Source organism: Etheostoma spectabile, chromosome 2 (genome assembly GCF_008692095.1).
Source record: "Etheostoma spectabile isolate EspeVRDwgs_2016 chromosome 2, UIUC_Espe_1.0, whole genome shotgun sequence".
NCBI classification, from domain to species: Eukaryota; Metazoa; Chordata; class Actinopteri; order Perciformes; family Percidae; genus Etheostoma; species Etheostoma spectabile.
In genome coordinates this window covers 19,933,949-19,958,768 of record NC_045734.1, presented here as the reverse complement: position 1 = coordinate 19,958,768, position 24,820 = coordinate 19,933,949, and the positions used below count along the sequence as shown (strand labels likewise).

General features: G+C 38.0%; 1 protein-coding gene across 1 annotated transcript in view; it reads right to left on the bottom strand.

The window, feature by feature from the left end:
• Positions 1–24,820, bottom strand: part of LOC116698496 (zeta-sarcoglycan) — a 372,560-nt gene that overhangs the window by 65,589 nt on the left and 282,151 nt on the right. The window contains exon 4 of the mRNA XM_032530441.1: positions 13,661–13,748. Within this exon, the coding sequence (XP_032386332.1) occupies positions 13,661–13,748 (88 nt within the window). The remainder of the gene's footprint in view (positions 1–13,660; positions 13,749–24,820) is intronic.

The window sequence follows — 24,820 nt, the reverse complement described above, 5'->3', positions numbered from 1 at the left end:
ACATCAACAGTCAACAACAATGTCCATTTTAACACTTCACACTGGCATATATTAATAAGTAATGCTTTTAAAAATAAATGTTGGATGTATTAAGACAACCAAGTAGATGTAATCATGTCATGCTACTACTTAACTAGATCCTGGCTAACCAGATAGCGCGCACCTGTTGCTACACATTTTTATAAAGGCTGGTATTTGCTTATCTCTGAAACTTGTTCATACCTCAGAGACTTGATGAGCCACACATCACTTCCCTCAAAGTTTTTTTGCTGAAGTTTCTTGCTACCTTTAGGCTGAAATGTTACTGATATTCAGCTGAGTAGTGTATCACAGTATGTCTTTCTCTTAATGACACTGCAGAAGTTCCCAAAAAGGTTTGCTTTTTATTAATTCACAAGGAACAAGGTAAGTTGCTATATTTTTTAAAAACCCTGCAATATATCCTTCCTCATAATGAAGTGTTGATTCCGGCTGGAATTAGTAGGGGTGTACAGAATTGTTTCTAGTATTTTTTCCCCTCTTGTTTGTAAATGGAAATTGACATAATGCAGTCCAATACAAGACCACCACTAACTACTTAACTTTTAAAAACGTTAATGTGTGTATTTATATCTGTGATGAAAAGATACACACCCACCCAAAATGCATACAAAAGAGGAGAATGGCCCATCCTTGTCGGAACGTCAGCCATTCAACAACCCTCCTTCCTTGTGCGTAAGTAACACCACAAACCCACAGTTAGGAGTCAATCTATGAGCCAACCTGCTACATCAACGAGTTGAATGGAGTTGAAAGTGAGCCACTGTCACTTTGAGAGATAAGTGCTACACGGCACTGTTCGAGAAGCAAGGGAATAAAGAGGCAGAGAAGAGGGCAAAAGAGAAAGCAACTGTATTAGTTTGGCCTTCTGAAAGTAAACAGCTTGCAACATGGCTATGATGCAACAGCAGGAAACAAGCGGGTCACCTACCTACCCGTCAAAAAGACAGACAGGCCCTCTGCTGCGCCACAGCACACCTTTAATCCCTTCAAGGTGTCTCTCAAAAGAAAGAGAGATAGATAAATGCGGAGAATGGTGTGAAAGGGAGGAAGGGAAATACTGAGGAGAAAGGAAGAAACTGCATTGCAATGGATTTTTTAATTCAACTTTGGAATTTGCCACAGGTGGGAGGGTGAGATCCATGCACTGAGGGACACAAATTATTTATTTAGAGTTGATTACAGTCATTAATATAGTAAAGGAGGAGAGAAAGAGACAGAGGGAGAGATAAATGAGTGCTGTTTGTCATCTACATTAATCAACCTGATCCCTGGAGTCAGAGCTGTGGGATGGAGGGAAGATGAAATGATGGGAGCTGCAGATGAAAAGACAGGCAAAGGTTGTGCTGTGAATCTCTACATATTCCTAATCTAAAGCCCCAAAAACAACCAAACAACCACTGTCAGTGTTAAAACAATTAGTGAAATTGTTAGCTTAGGGCTTACTTTTAATGAAGACAGGAAACCTTATTTGGTAAACTACATTTCATTTCATTAACTTGCTAGCTCTTTAGAAATTAACGGTTATGATTTTCATTTAAAGGAAATCTAAATAAAATACTGTGATGTGATTCAAGTATGTGTTGTATTGTGCATCCTGCACATAATTAACATGTCGTCATCTTTTTCACTTCCTTTATTATATGTTTATATTTACATTATTACGCTGCAATAAACAAATTTCAAAAATTGATTTAACATATTCCACTATTTGCAGTTATTGAAAGCCCCCCCTGGATTTCAGCCTGGTGAATACAATGTAAACGTAGCATGGCAACAGTGCCTGAGGGGATGTAAAGTAGTGGTGTACACAATTCAATACAAGTCTACAAGGGAGCTTGGATATTCTATTCTTTTATCAAAAAATGCACACAGTTATAAGTGTTTGCTTTCAAAACATGAATAAAGGAATATTGAGTCATTGTCTTGACCTTGAGACAGATTTTCAACCATGCTGATCTCTGCATTATTCCTGTTTTTAACAAAAACAATGCAAGAAAAAGAATGTGCTACTCCACATTATTTGCCCCAGAGAAAACCTTATGTCAGCTTGCACTACTGCTGGTTGTTAACTGTTTTGCAATAAAGATTGACTATAACACTTTATTTAGGAAATACTAACCAATGCACTTTTTTGATTGACCTCTGGGGCAAGATGACTGTAAATTTAATAATTACTTGGACAGAACACAACAACCTTTCTTACTTCCTGACAATGTCATTTTGTGCAGATAGTATATTGTTGCTTTATGACATAAATAAAAGTGATTCTTTCTGCTATCCTTGCAGTTAACAGTTCACGCTCATAAAGACACATTAAGTCTTACTTTTTGCCTGAAGGGGACACTGTTCTTATTTGACTTGCATTACCAAGCATTTTTCTAATGTTTTAATGAACTTTTATTTAACCCAGAAAAAAACAGATGGTTATTGTTCACGCTCATATAACTCCTTCTGATGCATAAACAGAAAAATAATTGGGTAACTTTTACAATGTTCATTCAATACATACTTAATTAACAGATAAAACATTTCCTAGTGCCCAAAATGCGACGCAGATACAGACCGCGGACCAAATAAAACAAGACCTTACAATAAAATGCAAAATGTAATCTATGCTTCTAGGACAAAGTCCAAAGAAAGAAAGCAAACACTTTTGCCTACTATTTTCAGTTTTTTTTTAAATTATACTGTCTTATTTATTTGTCTTTAATTTGTGAGTGTGTGTTAGAGAAATGGTGATTATGTGAGATTTCATTAGTGCACTTCCAATGATGGACACTTGTAATGCAGTAGAAAGTGGTTTGATAATTAATGGGTTTTATTTAAAAGAGAAAGAAAAAATATACTTTATTACACTTATCATCATCACAACCTGCAATCCTCTATTGTAAATGCTTGCAATACCAGAGGAAAGGAGAGCGCTGTCATTCTTCAAGTACTATGTATCTGTCATTTTATTATTGTGTCCAAAAACCTGCACACAGTGTGAAGCTTACATTAGCTATAGTCATTGGTGCAGAAGGATAACTTCAAATAGTCCAATAAATCCTTTCCTTACGGTACACATAAAGTCCCAAAGTGTAGCCAGGCAGCTAGTGTTTTTTGCATATCATTTTTACTGTGAATAGTCTTGAGTGTCTTGATTCTTTGTTGTTTGCTCTGCTCGCCTGGCACGGATACTGAGGATACTCTCCAAATGCACCTGAAGCGCATTTCCTAAAACAGATGTGAGATTGACAGCTAAATGGACTGTATTTATATAGCGCTTTTCTAGTCTCAACGACTACTCAAAGCACTTTTACATAATAGAGGAATCATTCACACACGTTCATACACTGTGGCCGAGGTACACTGCTATACACGGTGTCACCTGCTCATCAGATAAACATTCACACACATAAACACACATTGGCCCTCATTTATGAAACGTGCGTATGACCTAAACAGACTTAGGCTTTGCATGTGCGCATTGCTACGCAAAGCTCGGCATTTATCAATTTGAACATTAGCGTAGGCTTCCTACTATACATGCCAGAAAACGTCTGCAACGTTGTTTTAGCCTGTGGGAGAGCGGGCGAATGGATATGTAAACAGGACCTGTGGTGATAAAGGGCTACACGTTACAAGGGAAGAGCAGAGACATGATTTGGGCGTGAAGGTTAACGTGCAGTGGGACTGGCTTGGACAGCGCAGCTGGATACAGGATAAAAGGGCAGGCTGTCGGACAGTGAGAAGTGCGCTGCGGACGTCTTTAGAAGATTGGCCCAATGGGCCCTGCACGGTTGCCCCGACAAGGAAGAGTCGGCCAGTACTACACAACACAGGTGCCAGCATCCCTCCTTCCCTGCCTACTGTCAGGGTGGAAACTGCACCTTGTCTATCTTTTGTTTCATAATCTAGGAATTATCCCAAAGAACAGACTGTCTCCAAGCAGATCTTCGTTTTTAACTGTCTACTAAAAGAAAGTGCACATTTGCTGAGACAGTTTTAAAACCAAACCAAACTTGACTGCGTGGGGTGTATATCAAGACTGGGGATACAAAGAACCTGAGTCCATTTTGTGACACAAAAACATGTGAACAAGCCATGAAAACAATATTTGCAACATTGCTTTTGAAACACTATGAAGATAATTAGCCTTTGTGCAGTTAAAGTGTAATCATAAAGACAACCGACAACAATAGTAGTAAATCTATGCCTTTATTGAGTCCTTGATGGCCCTTTAAGTGTATCCCAGTTTGTTAATGCAAAGCTCTATGTATTTTTAATTGCCTCATTAAAGCCATTGATTTGATCATAGAGAGGCAGTATAAAATGAGGAAGACGTGCTGCCTGAACTTTGCTGATTGGATGAGAGAGGGAGATACAACTAGACTAGAATATCTGTGTTCATCAGCCAGCCAAATCAAGCCAGAAAGATCTCACTCTAGCTGAAAATGTGATCACTGCGAAATATGATTGTTATGTACATCATTTGTTTCTCAGAGGGGGATTTGCAAAGATGTAGATTTATAATTAGACAGTGTGTAATGGAACAAATGAATTTTATGCAAGGCTTTGCAAGTGCTCACTGCACACAGTAATCAGGAACCAATTTTAGCCGACTTTCAACTGTTTAACTGCTCGAGCAACGCCATGTTTTGGAGATGGAATGAAAACTAAATATGATTAAACTCTATATATTCTTCAGTTATAAATCCACAAATCCATCAATAAAGTGTCAACAACAACACATTAAAGACTTTCTCTTACCACAAATCATTAACCATCTTTTACTCCATATGGCCTTTGCTTTCAGTCTCCTAATTTTGCTGCTTTTATAATCCACTTTTTGAGCTACATCAGCTGAATGCCAGAGAAATGAGGTGACTGATTCCACCTAGATAAAAGGGAACATAATTAGTGATAAAAGGTAAAGATAATGAAGTGATAAATGTAAGCCTGAGTTTAGGAGAAGGTAACAAGGTCAGCGGGAAATTCATTGGTTTACTAAGAAATGAGGTCCATGCATGATTAAAAAAGGGGGAGTGCAAGGTAAAAATGGCACAACAGAATACAGGAAGAGGGGATGAGAAAGGGAGCAAAGATAAAAGATAAGGAAAAGCGCAAGAGAAAGACAGAGGGAAAGTGTGGGAGTGTGTTGAATGAAAGATGAAGGAAGGGAGAGAGGGAAAGGTTGAGTGCTCAAAGTCACTTTTAAAGCTGGAGAGGTTGTTTTTGCGGCAGGTGTATGAGTGAATGTCCCTCTGTCTCTCACTAACCAATATCAAACTTTCCAAACACACATGCAGATACACTCACAAGCACTTCCCAAAATGCAGTTGGCTTCTGTAGCTACAACTGTCCCCATGAAATAACACATGCACAAGGGTAATGAGTGCTACCAATACCTCTCCTTCTTGGGGAGAAAAAGAACATTCGGTAACACTTTATAACAATAATATTGTTACAGACATTACATGTATTAGTTATCGGGCTATAATTAAAAAATGATGATGATGGTAATTACAAAGTGTTACCGAACATTCATGATCAGCACCATGCACTTCATAAAATGAAAAGTCAATAAGACAGCCAGAACACAAACACACAGGCTGTAATGACTGCCAGCTTTGCCAAAAGACAAGCATGCAGGTAAAGAGCCGGGGAATAGGAAATACGCAGTAAATAGTAATTAAGCTGGTCAGTTTAAGCCCTACTCAATATTATGCTCCATGGTATTATGAGCATTAAGCTTTAATGAACATGAAACAATCTTCACTTGTTATTACTGTATTGTTGCTTTCTAGAGAAAGCAGGCATTACTAATGGGGGTTTTCCACTGAATGGTACCTGCCCGACTCGCCTCGAGTTTACTCGCCTTTTACTTGGCTTTCCATTACAAAAAAAAGTCCCTGGTACCTGCTAACAGATCGATTTTTTAGTACCACCTCAGTCGAGGTTCCAGAGAGAATAGTCACTATTCACTGCGCCATCAATGCTAGCGACAGACGGGGGTGTCTTGAACAAACCTGCCATGTTTAAATAGTTTTTTTCTTCTTCTTTTTTTCTGCCTCCAGCTTCTTTTGAAACTAATTTGTCTTCTGGCAACAGCCCCATACTGAGAATCAAAAACAACACACCTTTGATGTTCTGTGTGTGTGTGTGTCATGGCAGTTTCCTGCTATGATGACCAGCCACGCTTGCCTCATGCATGAGGCGGTACTAATCTGCAACTGAAAAAGGAGGACAGGCCACCGCGGACAAGGCGAGTCGAGCAGGTACCATTAATGGAAAAACGCCATAACACATTTAAGTGGATTACTAATACTAGTGTTTCTGAGACAAAACATTGAGTAAAAGCTGTATGACACATATACGATAAATGAATGGCACCATAGTTTTGTTCTCTAGTGGTTTCCTTGAGTATGTGTTAGTGCAACACTTAGTTATACTCTGTTTAGCTACATAAAGCAATTGTGTTTAGTGCTTTACTGAGGAGCGTTAAAAGACAACCTCTTAGTAGAAGTTTGACTTGTATACGTTTTGTGTTATTTTATATCAGTTATTTACTTTTAACCCTAACCTTTTTTAAGTTTGCTCAGCCAATCAGAACTGAATGAGGAACATCTCTGTTCCTGTCATGATAATTCCATGGCGTGTGGCGTTTTCCTTCAGAGGATGCAGTTTCAAAACCACTAGACCGCCTCTAATGCGGAGACATCATCACCTAGGCGGGTGAAAGGGTATGGCTTCAAAACTTCAAGTTCACCTATCATCTTTATGGGGGGCCATTCAGAAGACAAAGATGACAGGTTCTCACTCACATTAATGAGCTGACAGCGACGGAGAGGATGGAGAGGAAGAGAAGGGATGGGGGGATGAAAGAAAGAGTGAGAGCAATAAAACGGAGATGGGAGGCCCAAGGCCAACACATGCACTCAGACCCTCTCTGTCGTAAGATGGCCCCTAAAGAATTTGTTTTAATCAACACAATGGCGAGAACTATCCTGCAGGATTTCTGGTATGGAGGTTCTAAAAGTTTACCATACATCAGTTACCTTTTAATGTTAATATGCAAATAAATATCAAGCACCTAACAAAAATGAGCAATGTTGAATAATGTTCACTCAAAGATGATATTTTGTTGACCTACATTATGTCTACTAATTTATATTGACCAATACATCATATTAACCTCATGAAAAACTTAAGATCTTGGTCAAGGTAATCAAGGTAAGATCTTGACAGATTTTCTTTTTTAATTTTGTCCCCAGATGCAGAGCTTTTACCATAGCACAGGGGTCTTTCTATCACCCCTCTGTTCAGCTGAAAATAGAATTTATTTTACAATCTATTATGTAATAAGCTGTCAGTACACCAGAATCTCTATATTCTATGTAAATGTACAAGTCTAAAAGTTTATGGGCATTTCACCTTTCCATACCACTGACCCTGATGATCCTGTACCTCTTGTATGAGCTGTACGAGCTGTTCCTCTGTTGAGTCTCAGTGGTGAATACTAATGAGGGGTTTACTGAGGTGGAACTTTTCCGCTTCCGATGTGGCAATTGTCTGCTGAGGAGGAATAACCGTCTTACTTTCAGGATTTCTGAGTATCCCCATGAGGATCCTGAAGAAAGAGAGAGGAGTGTGTTTGTGTGTGTTTGTGTGTGTTTTAAATGTTCTGCTGTGTCAGCACATTTAAAAGAGGCACAGAGGTAACAGGAGGCAGTGGCAGGAGGAAACCTAGGGATTTCTTGAGCCCAATAGAAGAAGCTCCCCAGGAGGATTCATTATGTCCCATCCCATCCCATCAGCCAGCCATTAAGTCTTTAGTGTGTGTGTGTGTGTGTGTGTGTGTTTGTATGCCACAAAGTGGTTATTGATGGAACTCCTACTTGCTTGGCAGGTTTCCCTGTGTCTGGGGAATCTCAGCCCATAGTTGTGGCTCCTGTGTGGAGATGGGTGCAAATGTAAGTGTGTGACAGAAAGTAAAGGTATGTGTGCAATTTGCGTTTATGGGAGCATAAGTGTGACACAAAGGGAACATCAGTAAGAAAATGTAGTATTTATATGCAAGTGCATCTTCAACATTTGTGCAGTCACTAGAGCGTGACTCTGTGTCTGACCGCACAAGTGAGGTCACTCAACACTCCTCATGACATCGTGTAGAAGCCTGACGAAGTTGGCTGCAGTAGGATGTCCGGCTGTCTCGTTTTAAAACACACTGATTTAGCTGACTGCAAGATCGGCACGCAGACACACACTCAGTCAGACACACATTCACATTAAAGTGCTTTTCTTGGTGAGGAAAGCAGCTTTAGGGAGTTTTAAACAGCAGGAGGTGAGCTGTCAGGGATTTCAAACCTTCAAAGTGTCAGAACGGAAAAGACTGTGTGTGCGTATGAAGACGTTAGAAGTGCCAGGCCAGCCTACAGGAGATGAATGTCTATGTTTGCATCAAACGAGACTGAGGTGGAAAGAAGCCTTCTTCCTGAAAATACTGTTCACCTCACCTGTCAAGTTGTAAATGCTACATGGCAATGATTTTCTATACATCCTGAATTCTGACATCACCACCAAATACATAAAGCCAGGTCTAAGGAATGATACTTTCATTTAGTCAACCAAAATAACAAATGTGTTTGCTCATTTTATGATGGCAACTTATAAAAAACCAAGCACGTTTACCATACATGCTACAAGGTTAGGACATCAAAAGAAAAAGTTATCCCGATGAGTCTAAAGGCCAATCCATTCATTATGATTTGTTATTCTGTTTTCTATTGGTGATACACAGTCTTTTAGATTTGTTATCTGAATAGCTGCTGAGTCAGGTGGGATGTGGAAAATTAATTGTAAATATGCAAATGTTTTCAGTAAGAAAGTAGTGAAAGGCTTAAATACACCGATGCATGTCATGTTTAATTTCCAAACGCAACCACACAGTCACACACTTTTATGGCTCGTCAAATTATATCTGAAAATGTTTCTGACTACATCAATAAGCAGCCAAATCTCAAACCCAAACAGAACAACATATCCTCATACGTCAACAACATTATAGGTAGATTTCCAGAGACTCCCAAAACACATAGGAACGTTCTACTGACGGTGGTGGATTAATCATGTGACCATTCTATTTAAAGGTAATGGGTGCAGTTTTAAATGAGTCAAGTGAAACTACTAAAATGAGGACATAATGTGACGTCATGGACTAAAACTTGGTCAATTTCAAAATGACAGTTGACTTTTGGTTTCACACGGTACACAAACCTCGGTCTCCTGAGTGAAAGTCCTGCGTTTGTTTGACCCATTCACGACCCCATCTTACACTGAATTTCGAGCTCTTACACGTCACCTCACTTCCTCCTTTGCTCACGCAATAATAACTATAGCCGTGAGAGACTGATGCCATTCAGTGAGTAAAGTTAGCGCCTATAGGGTCAGCACCGACATGTGACACACAGACTTGTGGAAGAGATTCATCTGGATATTCATTGAGGAAGTAACTCAGGAAGCAGAAGTGGAGGGCCTCAAGCGAACGGACACTGCAAATACCTCATGACACAAAGCATTGGCCAGTTATGTGACAAGCACTTATGCGCAGGATTAGAAAAGCAGATAAACAGCAGGAATTTCATTTGTGGTTAATGTTACGGCATGAAAAAGCTAGTAGGAAGTCTACAAAGCTGATCAATATCAATAGTCAACTGTCATGGTTTTTACTAGTTCAAAAGAACAAACCCTTGCAAAGGCAATTAACTGGCACAAATCATGTGTTAAACAGCACTCTCCTCTGACAAGTGGCAAGTGTTTGAAAGGCCACAGTTAAGAACTCAGAAGGAGCTGATGTTGTTTTCCATGATGATAAGGATACAGACAGGAATCCATAACAATATACAAATAACTCTACAGTCCAGGAATGAATGCAGAAACAAGATACGATTGGTAAACTCACTCGGACTTACTACATTCACTTTCCCAAATTACATGAATGTTCAACCTAAATTGCACATGTCCAGTCATATTCTAAGGCAGTTAATGGAATTTCAGCATGACTACAAGCCTAAAGAAAAATCTCATCTTTGGGTTCCAACCCCCGAGGAAATGTTCAGGGGCTTAGTGCGGACCGGTGGCTACTGAACGTTTGTAATAAAAAGGTTAAGAAAGAAACAATATTAAATCCCAACCAAAACGGAACAAAGGTTTACTGCTATCTCCGATTTGTATTTAACCTGCTCTGAACTCCAACCATTGCCATCGTAATATCGTAATAAACTTCCCAGTTTTAAGTACAAGTTCTCTACAAGTCAATCATTCTAATGGTGCTTTTTAAGCACCAAGCCTCTTTCAACTTTAGTTTTATTAGAATTATGTGATTTACATATATCTCTAAATAATCAATCAATTATCCTGTTACGTGAAATTAAGTGAAATTAGGTTGTTCACTTGTCTCTGATCAAACTACACCAGCCAACACAACGCATCGAGGGACACTTCTCTCACTGAGCAACTGCTGATTCATCTTTTCACTCTTTCTGGTTATACTGGCACCCTTGACAGTATACCAGTGATTTCAATATGTCCAGTACAACTTGACTTTATGTTACAATTTGGTGGCATTATCGGTAAATATGGTGTTCATTTTAGTGCCATGCTAACAGTATGAAGATACATGTGTCAGTTTTATGAGTGGGCCCTCAAGCTTTATTTATTTGTTATTTATTTTATATAATATTTTCAGCAAAACACAATGTGAAGTAATTTAATTCTTTCACAAAACATGTAAACAACTAAAATAAAACAAAACAAAGCCCTCAAGCCTTTTAAAATAAGTGATGTAATAAAACTGAAACTCTTTTTCTGAACACTGATAACATTGAGCCAGCTGTTACAGGAAAAAAACCAATGAGCTTTATTTAAAGTTCCCCTCCACTTAAATAATGTTTTTTTATGTTTATTTGGCTTGTGTCTGTCTCTTTCAGGTACCTAATTTATTGACTCCTCCCACGTCGTTGGGGGACTGGCCTGCTTTGAGTCTATTAACCAGGGTGATTCCATGAGGTCTGGTCTCACTCTCCCTCCGGGCAGGCTGGTGCAATTTGATTTTATTTTTTTTATTTTATTTTACAAAAACATAAAAACAGTGTTATATGTTTCACAAAAAGATGTGATGTACAATTGCCGAAAAACCCTCAAGGGACTTAACAAGTGGCAATCTCCATAGAAACAATTACATTTAGCAATTCAAAAACAATTTATATATTATTATGTAAAAAAAAAAAAAGATTTCTTTGTATAAAACGATTTCAAATTACATTTAAAGCACAAACCCGTGTGGAAAATTCAGAAAACTTAGGAGAAACAATTTTACTCTCTGTTTAAACTGTTCTTTAGAAAGCTCAATGAGTGAAGTGGGAAGACTGTTCCATATCTTTGACCCACTGTATAATACACTAAACTGTGTTTGAGTTGTACAAAGTTAAGGAGGCCTAATAAGACAACTATTACAAGTCGGATACTGGTGAAATTCATTATTAAAAGTAAAAATATTACAAAAGTGCTGGGGAAATAACTTTTTTATAGAGCTATAAACGAATAAAGAAATTTGAAGTTGATTCACTTGGTAAACACTAAGAATACTTGCCTGAGCAAACAATGATTGGGAGGGGTGTATGATTTACACAAAATATTATTCTTAAAGCTTGCTTCTGTAGTCGACAAATAGATTCCAGTTTAGTTGGGTGGGTGCTAGCCCAAGCAACATTACAGTAATTGATATATGGGTACAACATTGAATAATACAATATAATTGCAACTTTTTTATTAATCAGTTTGCCGAGTTTTGCTAGTATTCCAACTACTTTGGCTAATTTAGTACTTATGGCACTAATGTGAGGTTTCCAGGATAAAGAATCATCTAGTATAACGCTGAGGAAACCAGCAGATCTAACATTTTTAATGGAGATATTATCAATTTGAATTTTCATTGAAGATTTAAATGTATCAGACTTAATACCTTAATATTTTTTATGTTGAGTGACAGTTTGTTGGACTTGAACCAAGTAGATAACTTGTCAAGTTCTTCCTTAACTACCTTTATTAATATTTCATCTCATATCGTCTGCAAATAAGATTTTAGAAAGTTTATCTGAGACATTAGGGAGGTCATTAACATACAATACAAATAACAAGGGACCCAAGATGGAACCCTGTGGTAAGCCGCACTGAAGGCAAAGGAGAGGGGATTCTGTCCCATTACAGTTGACAGCATTTACTTTCCCAAATCATTCAAGACACAAAATACCATACTGATTACCGACATCACATGCAGTAGTTTAATTTTAGTTGTCTTTAATAAATTTCTTTTTTTATTTAACTTGCGGTGTGGACATCCCTCTTTTGTTATGCTCTTAAACGAGTTGAACATTACACATTTTGTAAACCAATTTCTGTCTAATATGTGAAACATTATACAACAGGGCAACGATTTGGACACAACACAGGCAAAGAAACCTGAAATCTCCCGCACAGAGTGGACTGGCAGTACAGACATCAAAAACATAATCAACGTTTGTCAGCCACTGCCAGTTACAGAGCAAGCTTGCAAGCTAACAAACAACATAAAAGATGCTATATACACTTACCATACTAATATGTCTAAACGCATGCAGCACTTTTACTGGTCGCTAGAATGTAGTCACCAAACAAGTTTCAACCAACCGCAAGCACCAGCACAATGGTCAGGGGTCAGGCCAGATCGAGGTAGATATGCTTTCAGTCCACTTTTCAGACTTTTATTTGACTTTTTATGAGAGTTAACAATGGTAAACAAAATATTGATCATAACAGAGTAGTTTTACATACATGTGACTGGAGTAGGACATAAAGTTTTGTTTATATAGCTTGATAGTTCTCTACCATCAAGACTACGTTTTACCACCTCAACACTAAAACACTAAAACCAGAGGGCACCAAAAAAACTGAAACACTTCTGCTTTAAGCAGAACCAAGTTATTTTGACGACTTACAGTGATCCAGATCACTCTCCCTTGATCACCATAGGAAGAAAACCACACAATGACGTAGACAATTTAATGAAGCAATATGGTATACACAGATTTTCTGGCTTATTCTTCAGGATTTCCACATTTTTATCTGATTAGTTAAGATCTTTTCATTCAGGTTCTTTAACTTGTTTCTAGTGATTGAGTCCTGTAAGAAAATATCATATTATACATGTCATATATCCTCTGAGTGACATCTTCTGTAAGACACTGGGCCCTCGCTAATCCAATGAGAGCTTTAAAAATATTTTTTTTGTATAGAAAACAGCATGGCTGTCAGCCTCAGTGAGATACACTAAAAGAAAAAAACATTTTGTTTGGTAAACAGATGGAGGTAAAATGCATTTAGGAATCCAAGCACAAACAAAACAATATAACTGTCTTGGAGAAAGGATCTGGTTTGGAGGATGTTTTAAAAGAATATGTTTCCTGGCAATGTAATACGTGTGGACACGTCTTTGTATTGTGTGCGTGTGTGTGTGCGTGTGTGTGCGTGTGTGTGTGTGTGCGTGTGCCCGCGTGTGCGTGTGTGAGCGTGCGTGTGCATGCGTGTGTGTGTGTCTTACCCACGGTTAGCTGACCAGTCAGTTGTCCCTGATCATTCCTAGCATTGACAGTCACATTTCTGTCCGACTGAAGAATCAATGGACTGTCCTACAGAGAGAGGAAGAGGAAGAAAGATGACTAAGACAGAAAGTTGTATATTTCTTACAGTCTCACAAAGAAATCCACCCATACTGATAAACATTCAGTTGCCAGAGCCCCACACAGTTGCTCTCTGCTTTTTTTTAGAATTCCCCTGTAGCCCCTACATTACCCTCACCCCTCTGAGCACCAGTCAATACAGCCTTAGCCTGTATCAACCTTCACAGTTCACACTTGACTCCCTTTCTTCTGCCTGTCTGAGATATTCTACATTAGTTTGCATAATCTATTCAAGACAGCATCTTGCCTGTGAGTGTCTTTGCTTGTTCCAGCTGTGTGTGTTTATGTGCAAAAAAATGCAATAATTATCAACATAAATGAGCTAAATGCAACTGTGACCCTGACCTCTATCTCCACTTTAGAATCTGATTGAGCCACACGCCGCACTCAAGGGTTTGTGTGTTGCAATGAATGCTAACCCCATGTCTGCCATTTTCATACTAAGTTCCAAAATCCACCTCCATATCTCTCTCTCCCTCTCTCTGTCTTTGTCCCCCACCTTCCTCCTAGTAAGTAAAACCATCCTACTCACAATCTAAACCAACTTTCCTTTCCTTTCTCCTTCCCTCTTCCATTATAACTCTACACTTACATGATTTTCTATTTATTATCTTTCCCTTCACTTCTCTCCCTCTCTCTTCTAAATTGCTTATTTGTTTTTGGCGGTGCGAAATAAATGGCTCACAGGTGACCCAATTTCTCTGTTGGTTTCCCCAAATTAATATCTTGCCGCATTCTGGTCTGAATTCCAAATGAGAATTGTGTTTAAAAATTGAAAAGTCGTTGATCCGTTGCAATGGAAAAATCCACTTTTTTTCCCCTGTTTCTTCCTCTTCACCTTCAATCTTCCTCTTTCACACCCTCTCTCTCTGTTTTGCTATTTGTTATGAATAAATATTCATTGTTTTGTGGTCTGCTTACGCAAGTCGAGACCAAATTTATAATATGTCACACCTGTCTGTGCTCTATTTTGGGGCACTGAGGGACTCCAAGGGATGACTTGAGGTGATCACAAATATAAACTGCCGCACCAGCGTGAGGAACACACAGAAAACACACATAAACAGCATACACAACAAAAGCAGGGACAAACAGGTCTTCATGTGGGTATTGTACAGCATACTCACATACATACATTCTTGATTTACACACACACACACACACACACACACACACACACACACACACACACACACACACACACACACACACACACACACACACACACAACCATCCAAATGAGTTCTCAGTTGCAAAGACGTACACATCGCAGCCTTGGTGCACACACAAACAGACATACACCACCCACTCATACAGTCAGGTGGCAAAGACGCCAAACAACAAATGGCTGCTCCACACAATTTATTTTGAATTGCCTCTCTCATCTGTGTCATAATACATGTATGCTGGATGAATCTTTGGCAACGGGGCGTGTGGAAAGATATATTATCTTTCCAATCTGTTTAAAGCGATGGGTGCTCTGTAAAGCATGGCAGATGTAATGTGCTTTGAATCCTTCCAGTTCAATGGGCAGTGTGCATGAACAGGACTGATCCCATTCATTTATTGCTGAAGCAGAATCATAGATGGAAAATCTTATTTGATTAAACACTAGTATGCAAACGCATGGAAATGAGGGCTGTAACTAATTGCTGCATATTAAACAAATGTCTATTTAGAAATCCGCTGATTGAAGGCAAACAATATGACTGGTGGTGCTTAAGTGAAACCTATTGTAGGAGCAGGTAACAATAATGGCTTGTCCTCCTTAATGAGATATTGTCGAATCTACCTGAAAGTTATCAACAATAATCACGGTTTACACCATTGAGTGCAAAATCAATGATACTAGGAAAAATCATGCCATAATTAAATAAAAAAAACAAAAAACATAAATGCTTAAACTGAAATCTTTGAAATCTTTTATTGATGGAGAGAAACATCAAATATGAAACTCAAAATGTAAAACAGAAAAGCTTAAATGGAAGTACTTAAATTAAAATCTCAAATAGAAAAAAAAGGAAATAATTTCATTTTAGTCTTTGCTCTTTATAATTTTCAATTTTCAATTTGATCTTTTGAATTTTACATTTGAAAATTTGACATTTTAAGATTCAACTTTTCAATTTCGATTTAATATTTGGCTTTCATTTTGACTTGACGCTTTTCATTGTAAATGAGGAGACGTGAGCTAAAGGCTGGTTGGAGGGTCTGAAACTAAAGGGGTGCAGAGGCACCTTATGGACAGCAGGGGTAGATGACTGCTGGGGAGCACAGTTGAGGAGCATCTGGCTGCAGTTTAGCTACCAGGCTTGCTTGGCCTCATTAGCTAGCTTAAAGTGGGGTGTCCGAGCCTGACTGGCCGGCGATCCCGGCTGCCACCAGCTAGCTGTCACGTCAGACTGGAGCTTCTCGAGTCCTACGTCAACATCGGAGAAAATGTGCAATTTGCCATACATTTTTGTAAAGCTGCCCATATTCAAACTCTACACAGTTAATTTCTTGCATAAAAAAAGTCTAAGATGTGAATTTAGTAGTGAAATAAAGGACGAAAGCTCCAGTCTGACGTGAAGCCAGCTTGTTGCGACTGGGATCGCCTGCTTGGTGGCCAGCCAGTGATTCTCAGGGACCCCGCTGTCAGCTGGCAGTCTCTCAACCTTCCCATCAGCCTTTTGGCCACGCCTACACATTTACATTGAGTGTGTGTCAAGTGTCAAGTCAAAATGAAAAGCAAAACATTAAATCAAAATTGAAAAGTTGAGTCTTAAAATGTCAAACGGCAATTTCTAAAAATTCAAAAGATAAAATTTAATAAAGTCCAAAGACTAAACTAAAATGATTTATTTCTTTTTTTTCTTCTATTTGAGATTGTAATTTCAATATTTCCATTTTTTCTATTTGAGTTTCATATTTGATGTTTCTCTCAATAAATAAAAGATTTCAAAGATTTCAGTTTAAGCATTCATGTTTCGTTTTTCTTTTTTAAATTTTATTGTGGCATGATTTTTCCTAGTAGCATAGTAAAATAATAATTTTTAATTTGATCTCGCTTCGTTTTCTCTTTGGACTTTCAAATTGAATCATGAATAAATATTTCCTCCATAGTAACAACACTGGTTTTTATATAAAAACCCTTGTGTACATTGACAATACATATTTATGAAAGCTGACTTGTAAAGAGATACTGCTTATATGCCTTTTCAGCTAGTTTTCTGCGACATTAAAAGTTTATTTCTCATCATGAAAGCTCTGATCTTCAGTGATGTTTGATGTTTTCACATTTTAATGTTAGTTTGATGTTCATCTTTTTGGAGTTATACTGAAAAGTTTTTTGCACTGAAGAACGGAACTTTATTCGTTTCATGTCTTAGGCATGAATCCGTCAGGTGATGCATAAATCATCTTTTACATTGTTTGATGCAAGAAATCCAATCAGTGATGGAATTATAGAACAGTCTGTGAAGTGTTTGTGTGTGTGTGTGTGGGGGGGCAAAGTTTCTAGTGTGGAATCTGGATGTGTTGTAACAAGCTACCCCAGATAAGCCTTAACATCATCCAACACCACGCTCACATGATAATGTTGCATAAGCCCACTGATTAAACAATTCAAAATGAAAGCGCCCTAAAGCATTGCCATATGAAACACATACCACATTTTTGACATCAGCTAGCCTATGTTAATGTATGTGCATTATAGTAATATAATTCAAGCAAAATGAAAGATCCTCAGGCACAGACAGGGAGAACATTAAAACAATCCCATTGAAAGTTCAAATTGAAACAGTTTAACAATGAGAAACAGTGAAATAGATTCAAAACTATATTTGAATACCATTTAAAATTATTAATTTGGGGATATCTCTCAAGATACGTGATACATTAAGATTGGCTTTCCCGACTTATTTCCCTCCTCTGCACAGCTAGCCAATTGCTAAACAGAGAAAATGACCAGAAAATTAAAATCCTTGAATATGCTAAATGCAATTGGTGACAGCTGTTGTACTGGTAGCACCAGCAGAATATCATTATAAGAAATTCAAAATATGGTTTGGTGAGCACATATAACATTTACTCACAAGTAAAATACATTATTTGTGATGTTTACTTTGTGCTCAGTTCACGTCTCTGTTTAAACTCCCTCTCCCATTCTCTGTGTTGTCCATCTGTCCATCGGCACATGCATCATGCTCCCTCCTGTGAGCTGACATAATATACACCACGGTGCCATTAATTCAGTTAATATTTAATAGTAAATTTTACTTGGATTATAAAAACAGGCAAAGAGCTGCCAGCCTGAGGTAGCCAGAGTTATTAGTCAGGTAATAATAAACTGTGGACTAGCTCATCATCACAGCCACTAGTACAGATGCGTCCTAAAACAGCTCTCAGCTCACCTGTCTGACTGTCAGCCTAAACAGGTCTGGACTGAAGGTTCATAAGTTATCTGCTTGTTTTTTTGTCTTTGGTCATCACTCTAATAACAGCTTTCAGCACTCCTGTCTGTCTCTCGAGTCTAACTTTATACAGTATCAATCTCAACAGTTAGTTGATTCATCTTCGCCATCTGCCTGATAACTGCTTTTAGCTCGCCTGCTTATATCTCTGTGATTGCCTGTCTCACTGACTGTCTATCTCTATCTAAATGGCATGGACATGTGCTTAACAGGAGATACTTTTAGCTGTCAATTTAACAAAAAAGCTTTCAGCTCTCCAATCCCTGGTCTGTCTAATTCTCCCTGTGTCTCTTACAGTCCAAAATGCCACATCCTATCAAACCAGTCTACTTGTCTGGCGGTAAGTTGAACTTGTTAGCAAACAACTGATTATTTACACATCCAGCAGTTACAGAGAGACATTATCATTTATTTGGAGTGTCTTGCCACCTAGTCTCTTGCTGCTTTTGATTATGGTCTGGTTGCTTGAGTTATCATTCTGGTTTGGAGGAAAAAAACGCTCCGGGTTGTTTATTGTGTCTTGGGCGGGGATAAGCACTCTGTCCCGGACGCGAAAATGGGGCCAGTGCAAAATAGATAGACAAATAGATGGAAGGAGAGGAAAATGTTATACATCCTGTTCATGAGAGACTTTTCAGATGTTATGCTTCATACCCGTACTGTACATCTGGTAAGCCAGACTAATGGCTACCTGGCAAATGTAAGTCTGTATACTACTACCCCTGTATAGTGGTGATATGATTGTTGTCACTGTTGTATGGCCTGGCTCAGGTTAAACCCTTTGTAAAACATGAACAAATACATACATAGGATAACGCCATATTTAACTTTTCTTTTTTATCTAGTTTTATCCGTCATAGAAGAAGAAGAACACAAACTACTTAAAAGTAGTGCTGTGAGTTAAACACATTATTGCGTTAACGCAATACCATTTCAACAACGTCAATTTTTTTACAGCGAGATTAACGTTCTTATCGGCCAAGCAAACCTTGTACCTATTTTAACATGCTGTTGCAAAAAGAGTAACGTTAGAAATAACACTACAGTAGGCTACTGTATATACCAATGCAGTTTTCAATGAAAAAAAAAATTGGCACAAAGCAAGCCGAAGAGCATTAAAATGAGGAGAAATTATGGGACAAAAAGAAATCAAGGGACATTTAGAACATATAAAAATTTGTGATTAATTGCAAGTTCACGATGACGATGTATTGGCATCTAAACAACTCTAGAAATAGTGATATGAAATGTATAGAAAAATGTGGTGAATGAGTTAAAAAGTTGGGGTGTTAAAACAGACAGGGAAAGTTGTTTAAATGTATTAGGAAAAGCAAGTTGTAGTATATAGTCCAAGCAAACACAGAATACCAATCAAACAGTGTGATAAAGTGCCCGTGGTGTCCCTCCAATCCTCTTTCAATTTTAATTTAAGCTAATTAGCAAGGACTATTAAATAAGTGATGTGTTTGTTGGTGTGTGGTGATAACTTGTCTTTTTCAGTCCCCATGGCTATGTAACAATTGAAAATAAACCAGAGTTGCTCAGTCTTACTCTCTGGGTACTTGGATTTAATGTTCAAGGGTCTTCTGTGTGCACGGTGGGGCCTTATCATCTATTTAACATGTCATCCGTGTCCTGTACAAGCCTTGTGTCAACAGTTTTGAGATCATTTTAATCCATTTAAATCTCAAAGTGACAGCTGGCATTAGACTGAGCCAGGCAAGACATGTCAGATGACTGCATGTCTTCGTGATTGTGTGTGTGTGTGTGTGTGTGTGTGTATGTGCGTGCTTGTATGTATGTGTGTGTGTAGATTTGCATAGTGCCACATTTGAAGGTCCAAGCATAACATTGAAGGTCAGGGCCCTCCGTTAATTAATGCAATTATTTTAGACCTCTATGTCAGAAACAATAGTTATGGTAATTCTTGATTTGCTGTAAATTAAGTCTATTCATGCGTAATTTAAAAAAAAAAAACATTTGAAATGAAGTTGTATGGATCTGGCTAGTTAAATAATGTAATTATTATTATCATTTAAAAGGCAGCTTTACAGCAAAACTGCAATTATTATCCCATGATCAAATTGTCTAATACTGCGGTCTCCAGTGTCACAGTAAAACCTTATCTAAACTGAACTAATTAATCATTTTGAGAAACTACTATTGGCTCTCATTGGCTTATCTCGAGGCTGCTGCTAACCGCGGTTATAGCTCTATCGCTGGATAGCCAGACGAGTGGATCTGGCTAGCTGAGTTTAGAGTTTTTGGAGCTAAAAAACTATGAGCTGAGATTGCTAATTTGGGGCCCTTGTACCTCAGTGGCCCTCTAAGACTGCAGGCTTAGGTGTTGGCTTCTCATCCTCTTGCCTAATTATGAGTCTCATAGTATGTAATGCATGTCTCATGCATGGACGCCTGTGTCACTCTCGATGTCTTTTTAGACATTTAGGCTGATACAAAGTCACAAATTCACACATCACTTTTTGTCAAGCATATTTGACAGAAATTCTGTTAGTATATATCTTAATCAATCAAAGTCCTCTGCACTTTTATTTGAATATTTTTCTCAAATGGTAGCATAATTGTGATATCAAAATATATTAACATAATATCTGTCAATATGTCATAATCAAATGTGTTCTTTATTGACTAAATGTGCTTTTAATTATGCTTTTAAGTTATAGTAAAGTATTTCTGCCAACTTGTGAAAGCGCAATGTAGGCTGGTTACCAACACAATTTGTTGTTTGCTAATGAAAAACCTAAGAAATGAAATCAACTGCACCATATTGAATTGCATGGCATCATATTATTTTGTGTTGTGTCAAATCGCATTATATCGCATTGAAGAGCATTGCATTGAATTAAATTGTGTCAAATCACATTACATCTTAATAGGGTGTGAATCAGATCGTCGGCAATGCATCGAGACGTATATCAGCCTCAGACCGGAGATGCACATGCCTAGCATCTAGTGCCTTTAAAATACAGATTCAGTGGAAAGCCAACATCCTGAAATACTATCTTTCTGATTTTGATCAAGGAACTAACACTGTGCTTTGTGTATTTTAGCATCTTGTTTTTGTATGAGGACTTAATAGTTCTTCAGCATATTCAAGCATGCATTAATTGGCTTGTGTGTAAGCAGTTTGCATTTTTGCCAACACAAGCTTATGTTTTTTATATTTACATATACAGAACAGCAAGCTTCTATTTCATTACAACAACCACATGTGTGTGTCATTTGCAAGTCTCCAGGCACCTACATAAAACAATTAAAACCATTAATCCAGCTCTCCAGCTGCTGTCCTTTGTGATCTATTCATGATTCAACTAAAAATTCGTAGACTTGCAATTTGGTATTCTCCCGCAGATCCTGCAGAAACATTCTATTGTACTATACTAATCTAACAGCAACAAAGAAAGTATAAATTGCCGCTTTTGTTACTATTCCTGAAAAGAAAAACTGACAGAAACACTGACAAATCATATTAATGGGAGTTCTAGTCATATTTGTTTTGGTTTTACTGGCTCCACTGTGCCCCATTGCTCTTTCTGCCAGACCCATGCCCAAAGGGTGGATTGTTCTTAACCAGAAGGGGGGAAAAGTGGAAATGGATCCAGAAAGATAGAAAGGGTGAAAGAGATGGACGAATGGTGGGCGGTGGGCTTGGGGTAAAAAGTGATTGAATGAGGGAAAGAATGTAGAAAAAAAGGGGTACACAAGGAAAGAGTTGGAGGGTGGGAACGACAAACAGAGGTAAGCAGGGACCTCCCGGCCTCAGGATTGCAGAGCGATAAATCTTGAAACGAGGAAGGAGGAAAAAAGGAGGGAGAGCAAGATAGAGATTGAAGGCAGGGGAGGGTAAACCAAAGAACATTTGTTTTAGAGATAGACACACCAAATAGATCTATAAACAGAAGCCGCTACGTCAGCCCTCTACTTTCTGCTTCACTGTGATAATGTATGGTGCTTAAAGGACCGGTCAACAAAGTCACACAGCTCTAGGAAAAAATGCAAGTTGGAAAGAAATACTGGTATATCACACCCCAAATTGGAGGTAATTATGTCAAGTATGTATTAATATGCGTAATATGGCTGGATCTGAATATTCAAGTATTTCAATATTTGTTTGATTGGGAGGTATTTGACTTTTAATTTTGGGAACACATCTTATTTTGTTTTTTACGAGCATGCAGGCTGATATTTACCGTGGTGTTTTGTCAGTTTTCAGCCACTAGCACTGGCTTATCTATGCAGTGCTATGTCGCCCTGTGTGGAGTTACAAGCGAGCAGTCTGTTTTTAGAAGTCTGTATGGTGATACTGTAGCAGCCTGGTGTCATTTTCAAGCAATTTGATGAAAGGTAAATATAGTATGGCCGTGCATAATGCAAATACAGTGAGGCACTGGCTGGCTGAGCATTAATTCACATTCTGTCATCATTTGTCAGACAGTCTGGAAAAAAGCGGGTCTATCCACTTATTTTGAATTGGCAAAAAGTTGAGACCAATTTAACTTTTGGATATCACTGTCGCTGTCAGATGTAAGTCGAGTGTAGATTTGAGTTGCGCATGCTTCACTTTGCAACAAGTAGCATACAAGATACTAACGAGAGACTTCTGTAATGTCAATACAGTAAAAATGGACTTACTTAACGAGGTTTGTTCACTGCTGGCTACAAGTTAGCATCAAACACAACAAAGGTTGTCAGTTGAACGGCGTTTTGAGCTAACGTTAGCAATCAAACAGTCATAGATGGCTAAAACATTTTTGAAATTAATTCCATCTTTTGTTATTATTTGTAATGAGAAAAGTGTATTATTTTTTTGGATTTCACAAATTTCAGTATGACACATGACACTTTGCCATAAACTGTTTAAATCTGAGCATGCGCAACTCACATCTGCACTCGACTCACATCGGGCAATGGCAATTGCAGCCACAAAACAATTTCTAGGTAAGATTCAAAAGACAAGCACTGAACCATCTAGGAATTTGTTTAACAACAGGTCCTGCAACAACAAAGCAAAGTCGCATCAGCTCTCTCTTCATCTCTTTTCTTTCTCTCTTTGTCCACTGCCTTCACGTGCTGCCTTCACCTGCGGTCGGCTCACACTAAATGATTTGATTTACCTTGTTCTCCTCAACATGTGAATTATTTCTGAATAAATCTACATGTATGTGTATAAATGTCATTCTTTAAATAAATCAATTATGCATTGAAAGGAGCATTTTGCTATAGCCTCTGGTAAAAGTGCTTAGCGTTTCCATCCATGTATTTCATATTCTAGAGATTTGCAAAAACTATCCCGCAAGGCAGGTTTTACAAATGATACCTTCCCACCTGAAGGCTTAGAGAAAAAATACATCTGAGGGATTTTTTACATAACATTTCAGATTAGCACTCAGTAATATATTTTCAAATAATGGTCTTATGCACACAATCGGACGATACTGTTAGCCCGGTTGTGACATTAGCTAAATATGTTTGTGAGTTTCTGTCGATGCTGAAGAGAACCTTTCAGGAAATAAGATAAGAAAAACGAAGCAAAAAAGACCAACTATGTAAACTAATGTGATGTTTGTTCTTTTTTGTTTACTGTTATGCAATCTCTGACTCACTTCTTGATCCATTATTTGGTGTTGTGCTATCCACATATTCACGTAAAGACAACTTTTAGAGTAATATTTCCAGAGCCAAGACTTTTAATTCAAGACAAATTTTAATAAACAACCACCAATCTATTTATATTCTATAACCTCTCATTCTGGTTTGGCAGTAAACCTTTGACGTACTTTTGAAGTACCAGTCCATCACATGGGTTAAGGCACAACACACCTTTACGGACAGTTTATTTACGGACTGCTCTGTAACTGGAAAAAAACAAAAGACAAGGCAGAGGCATTACCACTTCACAAAGAAAGGACATAACTGACTAGCACGGCCAACCATTGAGCCACTCACCTGCCATCTTAACAAACATATATCAAAACACAGACAGTAACTTTATTCTGTTTTTAAATCAAGACAGGTTAGCTTCAATGCTTTTCTAAAGGGACCTGCATCAGCATTAAAACCAGGATTTTTTATGCATACTTTGCTGAAGCTGATATTGTTGTACTGTAAATAAACCCCTGCACACACACACAGAGCAGATTCAGCAATGAAAAGTGGCAGAATAGAATAGTCTCATTGTCATTGTACATGTACAATGGAATTGGATGCAGTCTTATCAGTGAAAAACATCAGCGAAAGTGCGGCGCTCACTGTGCACAGAATGAATCCACTCCATGAACATCATGTATCTATGTCTGATGTGTGTGCTTCAAACTTGCATGAAGGCAGAGTGAAATCAATGGTGCTGGTATGGCACTGAAACAGTGAGATGTTGAATCATGAACCTGCACTGTGGGATGACAGTATATAAACCAGCAGAACTAATCCATGATGTAAAATAATAATATGTAATAACATGTAATAATAATAATAATAATAGTACATTTTATTTAAAGGCACCTTCATTCATACTCAAGGACGCAGATATATATATATATATATATATAT